Genomic DNA, 12,051 nt, shown 5'->3' on the forward strand with positions numbered 1-12,051 from the left:
TTTGTTGATCAAGAAGCTTGCCAACAATAGTTGTTGGTGCTGTTATAAATGTATGTTCTGGAACAAAGAATGCTGTAAATGTATTTCCTGGAATTTAGAAAAGTTCTTGATTTAACGCTTATGACATCCCTTGCACTTCAAGAAGAATTAAATTTGCAATTACTATCAAAGTTTTCCTGCTATTTCGCTTTTTGACCGCCTTAGTTTTTTATTTTATTTCGAATTCTGATCATGAAATCAATAAGCAGGGTGAGTGATAGATTATTGATAGTTTAGAGTATTTTTTTGGAGCATTTTGAGATTTCCAAGAACTTATCAAATTCATATGAAAGGGGCAATTTTTAAACTATTTTAGTATGCGATGGGCAATTCTTAATCTATTTTTTTGAGCGGTTTATGCCTCCGAGTACTATACATATCTTGATAGGCCTTCTGTTTTCGTTGTTTCTTTTGTAGATTTGTAGATTTGGGTAAGTTACATACCCAAAAATTCAGAACAAATTTTTGGGTATGTATAATTATATGTTTTTATTATTTTTATAATTATTGATTCTAAATTTTACTTATTAAATATATTTATTTCGTCAAAAAAAAATTTTTTAATACACTTTAGCCCCCCCAAAAATAAATTTCTGGCTCCGTCCCTGCTTCTACGCATCAAATTACCACAAGTATAACAGTAATATTATTAGCTTTTCTTCAACTTTCCTTCTTTTTTTAGCAGATCAGATGACGAATTGATTGAAACCATGATAGTCATCTTTATCATGTTGGAACTTGGAAAGCCAATATATTTTGAGTGGGGGGGGGGAGAGGAATAAAAAGTGTGCAAGAAAGAGGCACAGCCGGACATTGAGGACCTGAAGTGGGCCTAGTCACGAGTGCATGGCCTGCAAATTAATGCACGCTGGCCCACCATCGATACTCAACAAGTCTTCGTTGCGGGCCCAGAAGAGATCCAACCAGGAGATGCTGGACCTACCTGACGTGGGAGATTGCATACCTCATCTTTGTGCTTGTGGATGCAGCTAATCTAACTCATTCTCTTTGGGTCCTGTGAGGGCCCACGTATGTTTTTGGTTGGAAACTGACTGTTGGAGGGTGACTGGTTGAGGCTAGAGGGTTCGTCAAAGCCCATGGGTCCGTACACGATGGTGGTGCTGATGGAAGCCTAAATCAAGGCCCACAGATTTTGTGAATGTGATCTTATTTGGGATTGCGAATCTTAGATTTTTAATCTAATCTTGGCAGCAAACACCAGAAGCTCCTCCTATTACAGCGACGGTATATACCAGCCTGCCCACCATGTCAAAAAGCGCAATCCTTGTGGAATGCAGCAGAATAGGACCATCAGAATTTGAATTCTGAGGGGCTTTGCACCTAAAAAGTTACAGTGGGACGTCAATGGTTCAATTATGCCAAGAGACCAATTTTACCTTGGATTTCTCTAGCCATCTGGTACTCGCTTAACCTATTATCCGTATGCAATGCAGATACTAATAATTATTCTCGTCTCTTGCATTTATATACCTTTCATATTTAATCTTACCTACAATCTCTTGTATTTATTTACTTTTCTTAATTAATCTTATATTTTAAAAAATATAACACCTGAAATATATCTTAACAAGTGCCCTATTAGACAAACCATTTGACCTTTAACATTTGTCCACGTGAAGATCCAGTACAATCAGAAAACAAACTTTGCTCAGTCCCAGCCCTGCAGCACTAAGTGAAAGAACATGACTAGCTGAGAGAGTAAAAACCTGAGTGTCCCAGTTTGACAGTATTCATTTGAATACAAAGAATATAATGCAATAAAAAGCTCCTAACACGCGCAGAAAGCACTAGATTTTGGGAATTACAGTGCCGACAATGTAAATGGCTAGAAACCTGCACTGTAGGTAATTTTCTACAAAATATCATGGCACTCAAGGCATAATGGTAAACACGCCTTCACCTGACGAGAGAATCATATCCGCACCAGCATTTTCAACTCTCGCTGGACAGGCAGGAAAGAAATGCCCATGAGCTTCTTAAGGCTTCCACACCATACCTTGACAAGGTCAAATCCCTCGCAACATGAGCTTGTATGAATGAGCATGCTGTGCAATTGTAACTTTGTCTACATAGCACATTCAAGGAGAGAGCACACGGCTTCCCAGTAACATGAGCATCATGATTTTTTAGCAAATTTTCTCTTCTTTGAGATTCCTTTCTGTTTCTCATCCCTCTTCCTTTTCTTAAATTCCTTTTGATTTGATTTACTAACCAGAGAGGGTTGTTCTTTCAATGCAAAACTTTTTGTCACATGCCCTAAATGAAGTTTTTGCACCACAAAAATCCTTTTCAGCTCACCACGATGGGTTGAATATGCTTTAACCCAAGACCAAAACGCATTCTGGGCCAGTTTCTTTATCCTTGGCTAGCAACAATGAGAGAGAAAAAGGATCAGATTTAAAACAAACAAAGGGGGAAAAGACCAACAAGAGTAAATTTGGCAAGATTCAAACAACATTTCTCAAGAGTCAGATATCAGTTTTTAAATTCTAAAACGTTGAACTATATGAAAGGAGAAAATCATTGGCAATCACATAATGTGAAAGAGATGACTGAAGTCCATCCAATGCAGCCAGGTGCAAAAACTTTTATGCCAAACAGCAAAGGATTAGTACAAGTGCAAATCAAGGCCTTGAAATATGTTCAGCATCCCAGTCTTATTGGTACAGTTGACAATAGCAGTCGATCAATAAAACAATCAGACAACTTGGAATGCTTTCCTTTCCAAGCATATATTACTGGGTCTTAAATTAACAAGGATATCTCATTCTTCCTACCAGCGTCTCCTGTTAGACATGTCCTTCAAATAATAGAACCTCCTAGCTTTGCATGCATAAAAAGGGGGAGTTACAGGATAACAATACCAATAATATGTGGACCAGGGAAAAAAGAAACTGAAACAGGAATAGCCGGTAAGACTTGAACCCTCTTTCAAGAGAGAGAACAAAAACCTCAACCTGTTCAGCTATATAGATTCTCTGCTAAGGAAGGTTCAATTACAATCGAGAATATTGTTTCCCAGTTACAGAAATGAAAAGGAACTTTTAACGAACTGCAAATTAAAAGAGTAGTGATACCAAAAAAAAAAAAAAATGTAAGTAACAGAAAGCAGAATGAAAAAGACAAGTAATAAAAAAGTACAAGCACAGCAATTAAAGTTTTGGGGCTTCCCAAATTTAAAAGCATAAAGTTCAGAGTCATTACTGTTGTTGAAATAAAGGTTTCTAGAGCCTTTTGCAAAGAAAGAACCCAGTGGTGCCTCTCTATTGTAACTAAATTCTTCACATGTTTCTTGATTCCATGCGCGCTAAAGCCATCCAACATTTTGAGGAGAGGGTACTCTCCAAGCACAACTCCATGTTTCTCCAGATCTTGCAGGTAATCAATTTCTAACAGTTGCAAAAACAACAAAGATTCACCCTCCTCACCCAAACGGGCAGTTCTTCCAACCCTGCAATAGGAATAAAAAGTGCATCAGAACTCTACGGAACTCTGCCAGTGGAGGTCAGTAAACACACTTGCAGGTTCTTGTGCATTGCTGAATGATGATAAGTAATTCCAACTTCAAGGTAAAGGAATTGATAATATTTCATAATTTTCAAGGTTTTGCCATTCTCCTTATGGACGTGCATGTCTTGCCAGGTAGGAGGTAACAGGTAATCCAAATACTTAAGAAAAGCAGTATTAGATGGCACCGTGAGTCTGCCAGATATACAGACTTAAGCACCAAGAATAGTATCCCAGAACCTGATGAATAGATGAAAACAGAGCAAAGAAAACTTTGGGTGAAAAGTACCAAATAAGAATACAAAAAGGACACACCTGTGCACATACTCAGCTGCCTCCCCAGGAGAATCATACTGTATAATGTATCTGACCTTTGGAAAATCCAGGCCCCTAGCAGCAACATCTGTAGACAAAAGTAGAGCAGATTTTTCAGCTTTAAAAGCCTGAAATGTAGCTCTCCTCTTCTCGTTATCCATCTTTCCATGTGAGCGAAAAATTTTGCATCCCAAAAACATCTGCCTGAATTCTGCTTCCATTTGTGAATTCGGAGGCCATTGAAAATCAGTTGCAAGTGAGTAATGAAAATCCACAGCATCACATGTTGAAAAGAATACCACAATCTGTGGAAAAGTGCAGGAGCAGTATTGGTACTCTTAGTCTTAAAAAGAGTAAAAAAATTTAAAAAAAAAACAGCAATAACTAAAAACAAGTTACATGTGATAAGACCCAACAAGAAAAGTGAGAGACAGTTTTGAGAACTTTCGAAGGAATAAAATCACAACTAACATGTGAAAATTGGAAATTAACAACTACTGTACCACAGTCAGTATGTGACCAAAAATTTGCTTTTCATTCAATGCCATGTCTGCGTTATAATAACTTGCAAATGTTAAAACCACCACATGCATAACACAACTTGTTCACAGGAAAAATACCGGTGTAGAAACAGACAACCAAGATTGAAAATGAGAGGCAGCAACCAGAGAAATCATGTAACAGTCCACTTACTTTTTGTGAAGCTTCCCTCTCAAACAGATGTTTTAGAATAGAAAGAAGCACAACAAGTCGAGCACCACAGGGTACTGCAGAAACAATTTAATTTGAACATCATGAATACTCTACAGGACAGGCTTGTAAATAACAATTCGAAGAATATCTTTTCTTGTGTACCTTTTACATATCTCTGAGCTAGTTGAGCAGGAAGTTTAAATTCCTTGTCTGAAGAACACAGAGATTCACCAGAATTTCCCATTTCATTCTCTAAGTCAGATTCTACAGGTCCCACATGCTCATGAAACGACTTGAGTTGCACTTTCTTGTCATTGAGACCAATCAAAACAGGGTTTTCTAAACTAATTTTGGCAAGTTCGTTCACTTTTTCATTTAGTGTAGCTGACAAAAGTAGATTCTGCCTCTGGAAATGAGAATACCTAGAAGTAATATCATCTTTGGCTACAGCACTCTGTTGCCTTGAACCCAAAATATCAAGTATCTCTTCAATGTCTTTTCCAAACCCCAATTCAAGAATTCTGTATGGTGTACAATTAAAATGCAGGTTGAAAACAATAAATTAAACCATCAAAAATGTGTAACTCACATAATTACCGCAATGATAGAGCAGTGTGAACAATACCTGTCTGCTTCATCAAATATTACCCAACGTAAATTCTTGTAAAGGAACGATGATGTATTTCTTAAGTGATCCAAAAGACGTCCTGGAGTAGCAACAAGGATGGATATACCTAAAAAATTTCAAGTTTTAAAGTACACATAAAGTGTTCTGGAGAGAGAAGAATAGCTACATGGTAACATCTACCTACAACAGTGACAAAGATTACAAAAACTGCAGAGTAAGAAAAACAAACAATCCTAGTTAAAGGACATATTCTCTTATCAAAAGAAAGTCAAATAGATAGTCTAGTCTGGCAGTAATTAGTGGCTTAGATGACACCAAACATAATACAGAGTTGAAGCGCCAAAGATGATTGTCATATCAACAATATCTTCTACTGCTTTCTGAAATCTTAAATACTGCAGTCTGAAAGTTCTAACACTCTTCTGAGTTTATGAAGCTCCCTTCACTGAATATGAACATGTTATCACATTACTAAATGCATGGGCATTTATCCATAGTATAAATCCCAAGTAACAAATGGAGGTAGAATAGAATAAAAAGTTTAAATATTGGATCTCACAGGAGGTTGGCTACGTAAATTGAAGAAAACTAAAAAGATTTTGAACTGGAGAACTGAAGAAATTTTGACAGTGTCAAATAAGATGTCTTCACATAATATGTCTACCTTTGCGCAACCTAGCTTTCTCTTTTGACCTCTTTTCCCCACCCATTATATATCCAGGAACAATCCAATGAAAACGGTGCAATATCTTCTGCAAGATTTCAAGCACCTGCATGCATAATTCACGCGTTGGTACGAGAACCAACGCTATAGTGAAGAAATCAGTAAAATTAAAATACAGAGTCTTTAAAAGAGGGGAAAGGCAAAAAAGAAAACAATAAAAGAGACAAAAAAAAAGGAAAAGGGAAAAGCGAAAGCAGAAGCACAAGAAAATGTCTCATAACAGCAAGGTGCTGGTTTAAGTAAGGCATCCAGGATAATCTTTTCCACACAAGAAAACACATTCACACTCCATGAGAAGTGGTAAAAGTTCATAAAAATAGGGGCCTGCAAACAAAATTTTTTTTTTTTAGGAGTGCAAAATGGCCAGTTATATATCTTTCTTTCACAGGAACTAGTGTACCCCCTAATCATTCTTCTTACCAATCAACAAGCTTTTGCAATTATTGCAAGAACATTTCAAAGTGTACACTTGTTTTTATGAAAAAAATGGCCGAAAGAGCTCCAAAAAGATTATATTCATGACCAAATTAACCTGCTTTCCCTGCCTATCCAAACCTGCCCCCATTCCCACTCCAAAAGAAAAGCAATGATTACTTAAAACTTATCCAAGAGAAATCAAGTAGAGTATTACAAATGAAAGTACTTCAATGATGTACACAAAAAGTTCAAGACATAACTCATATTATCCATAATTCGCATTCCCAAAAAAAAAAAAAAAAAGCACAACATAGAATCAAGTTTCATATGTTGAGAATCAGACATAGCTTAGTAGTTAAGGATCTTTGTCCCTGCTTCGTTTTTCCAACCCCTCTCTTTTATAGCATTATTTTCTCCAAAGAAAAAAAAAATCAGCCAGGTTGCTCTCGAACACAGGATTGTAAGAAAGAAGGCGCAACCAATGGAAATAACAAGAAATCAAAGTAAGGATAAGCAACAAACTTTGTGGTAATAATAACTCCAAAAATTTAAAAAGAAAAAGACCTACCAAAAGTACCATCAGACCTATCAATCTTGGGGTCATACTTTTGTAAGTGATGAATAACTGGAGCCAAGTAAGCCAGAGTTTTCCCAGTCCCAGTTGCCGCATTCACAAGCCTACCATCCCATTTTCCGCGTTCACAATCATAAAATTATAAACAAAAAGTATTTTACAACATCAAAAAAAAAAGTTAAACAAAAAGAATCCAAGGAGCAGAGAGAAATACACATGTCGACCGGAAATAATGAGAGGAATTGCCTGAGCTTGAACCAAAGTTGGGACCTCGTATCCTAGCCTCTCTGTTGACATAAATGAAACATTTTCTTAAAATATGAACACCAATTACACCTCAATTTTAGTAGCATGTACAAAAATAAATGTAAATTCAAGGCTGATTTAAAGGGGAAGAAAAGGAAAAACCTTTGAGCTGGTCGCATAACTTAGGGTCGAGGCCGAGGCTAGAGAAGGAGCAAGAAGCGAACACCTCTTCCGAAGAAACTTTACTGCTACTTTTCTTGACCTCCATCTTATTGCTCTGCTCCTGCTGCTGCTGCTGCTCCTGCTTCCTGGTCTTTAAATTTGTTTCAAATCAAACACTTACTTACCATCGTTTGGGGCTTTTCTTGCTGAATTTTCCGCGAAAACTGGTTCGAATAGGGTATAGGGTTTAAGCTAAACGACGTCGTGAGCCTGCTGCCGTTAGATCCGCTATCCCGGTTGTGATTGTTCGGCAGTTGTATTGGGCTTCTCAGTTTGTTTCATAGCCCAGTCTCATGGGCAATTGGGCATTGGGCTGTCTTGGAAGCACGCAACTTAACCGCATATTAAACCAATTCACTTTTGGATAGAGTAATTTGTGCAAGGCCTGGCAATGCTACCGTTTCTTTTGGCTATGGTACCCATAATTCTAAGCCATTTATATTTCATTGCATTATTTCGTGATTTAAATTCTTGAAATAATTTAAAAATTAATAACGCTTATTCTATATTCAATCACGAATTTAATCTCAATGATATTAAATGTATTCTACAAGGACCTTCCTTCATTGGAAGAAATTTTCATACGAAACTATTTTTTTCCTTTTTTGAGTAACATATCAAACTATATTGATCCGGTGAGAATTTTGTTTGTTGCTGCTGCTGCTGCGTAAGAGCTACAAAGTGATTAGATTAGATTAACTTTTTCGTATTGGCAATGTCCGTCACGTTACTGATTAATGGAAAACAAATTACTTTCAAATATATATCCAATACCATAACTTATCTTATTCGATATTATAAACACATGTAATAAATAAATAAACTAACAAGGATCAACTGAAAATGTACAAATCCACTTAACAAAGATATTAAAGGATACTAAGAGGTGTATATATTTCAAATAACAATAATTGTTCTTTCACACAAATTGATATTGAAATTGAAAACAAAATTTATCATCGATAATCAACCCAGACTGTATAGTTTGGGGAGCTAAATATGAAAGGGAGGCAGTTGAAGGGGTATTTTGCAATCAACCTACCACTTCACCGTCTGAAGTTTGAAAAGTGGTTTGATGCCTACGAGGCCACCAGCGCAGGTGACCACCAGCTACCAGCATTTACCTTCCTGGAACAGCCCGAAAAAGGAGGCTTAGCAGTTGGCATCCCCGATCTCCATTTCACAAAATTTATTTACTTATTTACGGAAGTATAATATCTTTTGACCGTAATTTTCTTCCCCCCCCCCCCCCCAAATTCATGCATGCTTAATATATTCTTCAGTAATTTTGATCATTAGATTCCAATTTTTAATGTTCAGATGGAAGTAAGAAACGGAGGAGAGGAAATAGACCGGCTAGAAAGGGGGCTATTACTCGACAGCAGCGGCTCAAGCGCGGATTCCCAATCGGCGAACGACGAGGAGGAGGAGGAGGAGACCGATCATTTTGACGAAGAAGAACCGGTGCTCTACACGGCGTCGTTCGAGGAAGCCGAAGAGAATTTCGTAAATTACCAGACAGCTCAGTGGATATTGTACTCGTTGCTGTTGATATTGGCATGGGGGATAGGGCTTTTCATGCTGCTTTATTTGCCCTTTCGGAGATATATTCTGCGTAAGCATATCCGCTCCAGAAAGCTCTACGTCACCCCTAACGCCATTGTCTACAAAGTAATTTTTTTTTCTTTTATTTTTTTAACACTCTTTATTTGAATTAAGTTTAGCAATCAAATTAATGCAGTTTTTTCCTTTTTTGGTTTGGGTTGGGTTAGGTGATAAAGCCAGTTCCATTCCCTTGTTTTGGGGTTTTGAAAAGAGAGAAGCATATTGTATTGCCTTCAGTAGCTGACATTGCGATTGAACAAGGTAAAAAGCTTGGGCATCTTTTCTCCCCCACTTACATTGTTTTAATTGTATGAATTAGTCTGCTGATAACCTACACATCTGGCTTGGAAGAGATACTAATGGGTCTGGGTGGATGAATTACCTAGCTGATTGTGATTCGCCTTTAAGTGCTTAAATAGGTTGTTTTTCTTTTCTTTATTTTTGTTCATTGGAGATGGTTGCTTAGACTGCTTAACAATTGTAATTTTATAAAGAATGTTTCTTGGAAAGATTTGGTCCAGGCAATAATGCATGGTTTAATTGGTTGAGGAGCTTCATGGTGTTAGATGAGTGCAACGGATGATAAAAGCATCTCATTGCCTTTCATTGGCACAGGGGCAATCGTTAATTCCTTTTTTTTTTTCTGGCCGACTTAGCTGGTTAAGATATAAATGGTGCAGTAAGTTTTTTGTTATTTATCAAAATCGGAAAAATGGTGTTTCAAATTTTATGTTGGCCGTTTGAAGATTGATTAGTCTAATAGTTACAAGAAGTTACTGGTTAAGATTTATGTTGGCCGTTAATTCTTTATTTAAAGTATCTGTTCCAGCTTTGGGTTGTATTTCCTATACTTATCGATAAAGGAAAAGGAAAATGCTAGTTGTGATGTCATTTGGCATTTGGTTATGCATATTATAGGGTCATTACTGTATGCAGCATCTCTAACCTTGAGATATTGTCAGGATATCTACAGTCTAAGTTTGGTGTCTACTCAATACGAATTGAGAATGTTGGTGTGAGAAGGCCACCAAGCGATGATCTTCAAATCCAAGGCATTGCTAATCCTCATGCTTTTAGGAAGGTATACTTTAATTTCATTTTGTGATTTCCCTGAGCAATTCTTCTGTGTTCATTGGGATAATTACATTAATTAGGAAAACTTTTTCAGGCTGTTCTGATGCGTCTTTCAAATATAAGAAGTCAGGCATTCTCAAGACAAGCTTCTGCTGTGGAAGATACAAATTCAAGGCTAGCTCAATCATCAACTGCTTCGGTAAGTTAGTTTAAAAAGCTCATGAAATTATTGCATTTACTATTAATCAAGTATTAATTTTTCCATTCATATTCGAGTTTTTGATCTCTCATGTGCTCTTTTGAATGGTTTCCAGATGTCCCCCTCAAAATTCCTCAGGCATGATTCTTCTTCTCATATTCCGGAGTGGGTAATTTTGCAAAAGCTGGAGGAGGTTGGCAGTTCAGTGAAGGTGACACAAAGTTGCTTCTTTTGTGGGGATGGATTGGGAAGGGGTTGGGTGTTTAAGTTTGAAGTCTTTTTACTTTGATTGAATTAGAATTTTGCATTTCCTGCTGCTGATGAAACTAGTATGTGGATTTGGCTGCAGAGAGTTCAAAACTTGATTGAAGGGCGAAACTCTCAAATAGCAGAACATTCAGATTGAGGGAGTTTGTAGGAAAAGTTCTATCTCTGCTCGTGGTCATATAAAGTTGTTATGCTTATTTACTTTGTGCATTGATGTTTTTCTGGAGAATATCTCTGAAGGTAGAGACCAGTCGCTGAATATTCGAATTTACGGATTACACACATGGCTAAGTTAATAGGATGGATCTGAAGGAGGAATTAACACTGGGATTTTGTTATCTTTCTGATTTAGATCTGAACATATTTTACCTTCTGGGGGTGGCTGCCTCTAGACTCTTCTCCTGCCCCTCCATTGTCTTGCCCTGGGATTCTGAATTAGCCTAAAGAACCAAATCGATGCTTCTGATCCAATTCTGCCAGTCTGAAGTAGTTCTATGGAACCACAATTACAGGGAGAGGGTTGCGTTGGGTGGTAAGGTGGAAGGGATTGTACGTAGAGTCTTAGATTCAAAACCTTCCACTTATCTAAAAATAAAATAAAATAAAAATAAGGAACCACAATTAAAGCTTTAGATACAACTGCTGTTGCTGTTTTTATAATGCCTAGAGCACTTACCGTAGGTCTGAATTATTACATCCTCAGTGTAGCTATATTTTGCTGGATGATACTCGCTCAAGTTATTCAAAAAGCTAAAATATTGGATATGGCAATACATATTGGTGCTGCGGACTTGAATTAGAGTGAGCTGCATTGCTGGAAATGGCGATCTTATGTAACATGTTGCGTTTCATCATTGAATCCTGCATGGTTGGTGTCCTCCTATCCTCTGGCTATGTGGCGGCAGCAATTGCTATTACCAGAGTTTCATCAGTCGGCTATGTATTCTTTCTTTCCGTACTGCTTTGTCTACCAAATTCTTGCGTCTTATTGGAAATTTTCCCCAGTTAGGCACTCCAGTTTAGTGCGTAGATAATTGCTTTCTTGTATCTTTGCGTTGCAACCGCTTGCTCCCTGTCTTAATGTAATTATTACCTTCTCTAAATTATTCTCCTGCTAACTGTTTTGCTTTTAGTTTAATCATTGTCGACGCACAAGCCTTGCATCTTCCCTTTTAGCTGATGAAGATATTGCACTCTAGAGTTTTGAGCAAAGCGGTGGAAGTAGAATTTTCTTTTTCTCCCTTTTAGGCTAAAGGGCTTACCCCTTTTTATTTATTTATTAAATTAATTTTGGGTTTTAAAAACCTATTGACGTCACCAGTGTGAAATCTATATCTATTTGTATTCAAGAAAGGGTTTTTGGCAGAAACCCTCTCAATGGTTTCTAAACTTTCCATTCTTTTTTCTAAATTTTTGTATTTATTTTAATACATAAAATATAGTGGGTTATAACCCATCTTATCACCAATCAAATTTAAATTTAAAATATACTCACTATCTCTTAACACATCCTACAACCA

At 37.1% G+C, this 12,051-nt stretch overlaps 2 protein-coding genes across 12 annotated transcripts; one reads left to right on the forward strand and one right to left on the reverse strand.

The window, feature by feature from the left end:
* Positions 1-1,721: 1,721 nt before the first annotated feature.
* Positions 1,722-7,578, reverse strand: LOC113693987 (DEAD-box ATP-dependent RNA helicase 17). Of its 3 annotated transcripts, none has more exons than XM_027212806.2 (10): positions 7,327-7,578; positions 7,133-7,205; positions 6,913-7,022; positions 5,868-6,011; positions 5,201-5,309; positions 4,738-5,096; positions 4,576-4,649; positions 3,883-4,187; positions 3,265-3,511; positions 1,722-2,425 (listed from the first exon to the last, which is right to left on the reverse strand). In XM_027212806.2, exons 1-10 carry the CDS (start codon positions 7,430-7,432, stop codon positions 2,177-2,179), a joined length of 1,776 nt encoding a protein of 591 aa, XP_027068607.1. In that variant the 5' UTR covers positions 7,433-7,578; the 3' UTR covers positions 1,722-2,176. The 3 variants fall into 3 exon arrangements, with proteins under 3 accessions (XP_027068607.1, XP_071908980.1, XP_071908981.1); XM_072052879.1 differs by having other exon boundaries at positions 5,868-5,973; positions 7,165-7,205; positions 7,327-7,422; XM_072052880.1 differs by having other exon boundaries at positions 7,165-7,205; positions 7,327-7,422.
* A 705-nt stretch (positions 7,579-8,283) lies between these two features.
* Positions 8,284-11,634, forward strand: LOC113694000 (uncharacterized). Of its 9 annotated transcripts, none has more exons than XR_003449232.2 (8): positions 8,288-8,595; positions 8,686-9,057; positions 9,159-9,252; positions 9,954-10,072; positions 10,160-10,264; positions 10,380-10,475; positions 10,614-10,771; positions 11,235-11,634. XR_003449232.2 is itself a non-coding variant. In XM_027212826.2 (7 exons), exons 1-7 carry the CDS (start codon positions 8,386-8,388, stop codon positions 11,283-11,285), a joined length of 1,047 nt encoding a protein of 348 aa, XP_027068627.1. In that variant the 5' UTR covers positions 8,284-8,385; the 3' UTR covers positions 11,286-11,634. The 9 variants fall into 9 exon arrangements, 6 of the variants coding, with proteins under 6 accessions (XP_027068627.1, XP_027068630.1, XP_027068626.1 ...); XR_003449233.2 differs by having other exon boundaries at positions 11,240-11,634; XR_003449234.2 differs by having other exon boundaries at positions 8,299-8,595; positions 8,707-9,057; positions 11,240-11,634.
* The last annotated feature ends 417 nt before the right edge of the window (positions 11,635-12,051 follow it).

The sequence above is a fragment of the Coffea arabica genome, chromosome 6c, assembly GCF_036785885.1.
Source record: "Coffea arabica cultivar ET-39 chromosome 6c, Coffea Arabica ET-39 HiFi, whole genome shotgun sequence".
Classification (NCBI taxonomy): domain Eukaryota; kingdom Viridiplantae; phylum Streptophyta; class Magnoliopsida; order Gentianales; family Rubiaceae; genus Coffea; species Coffea arabica.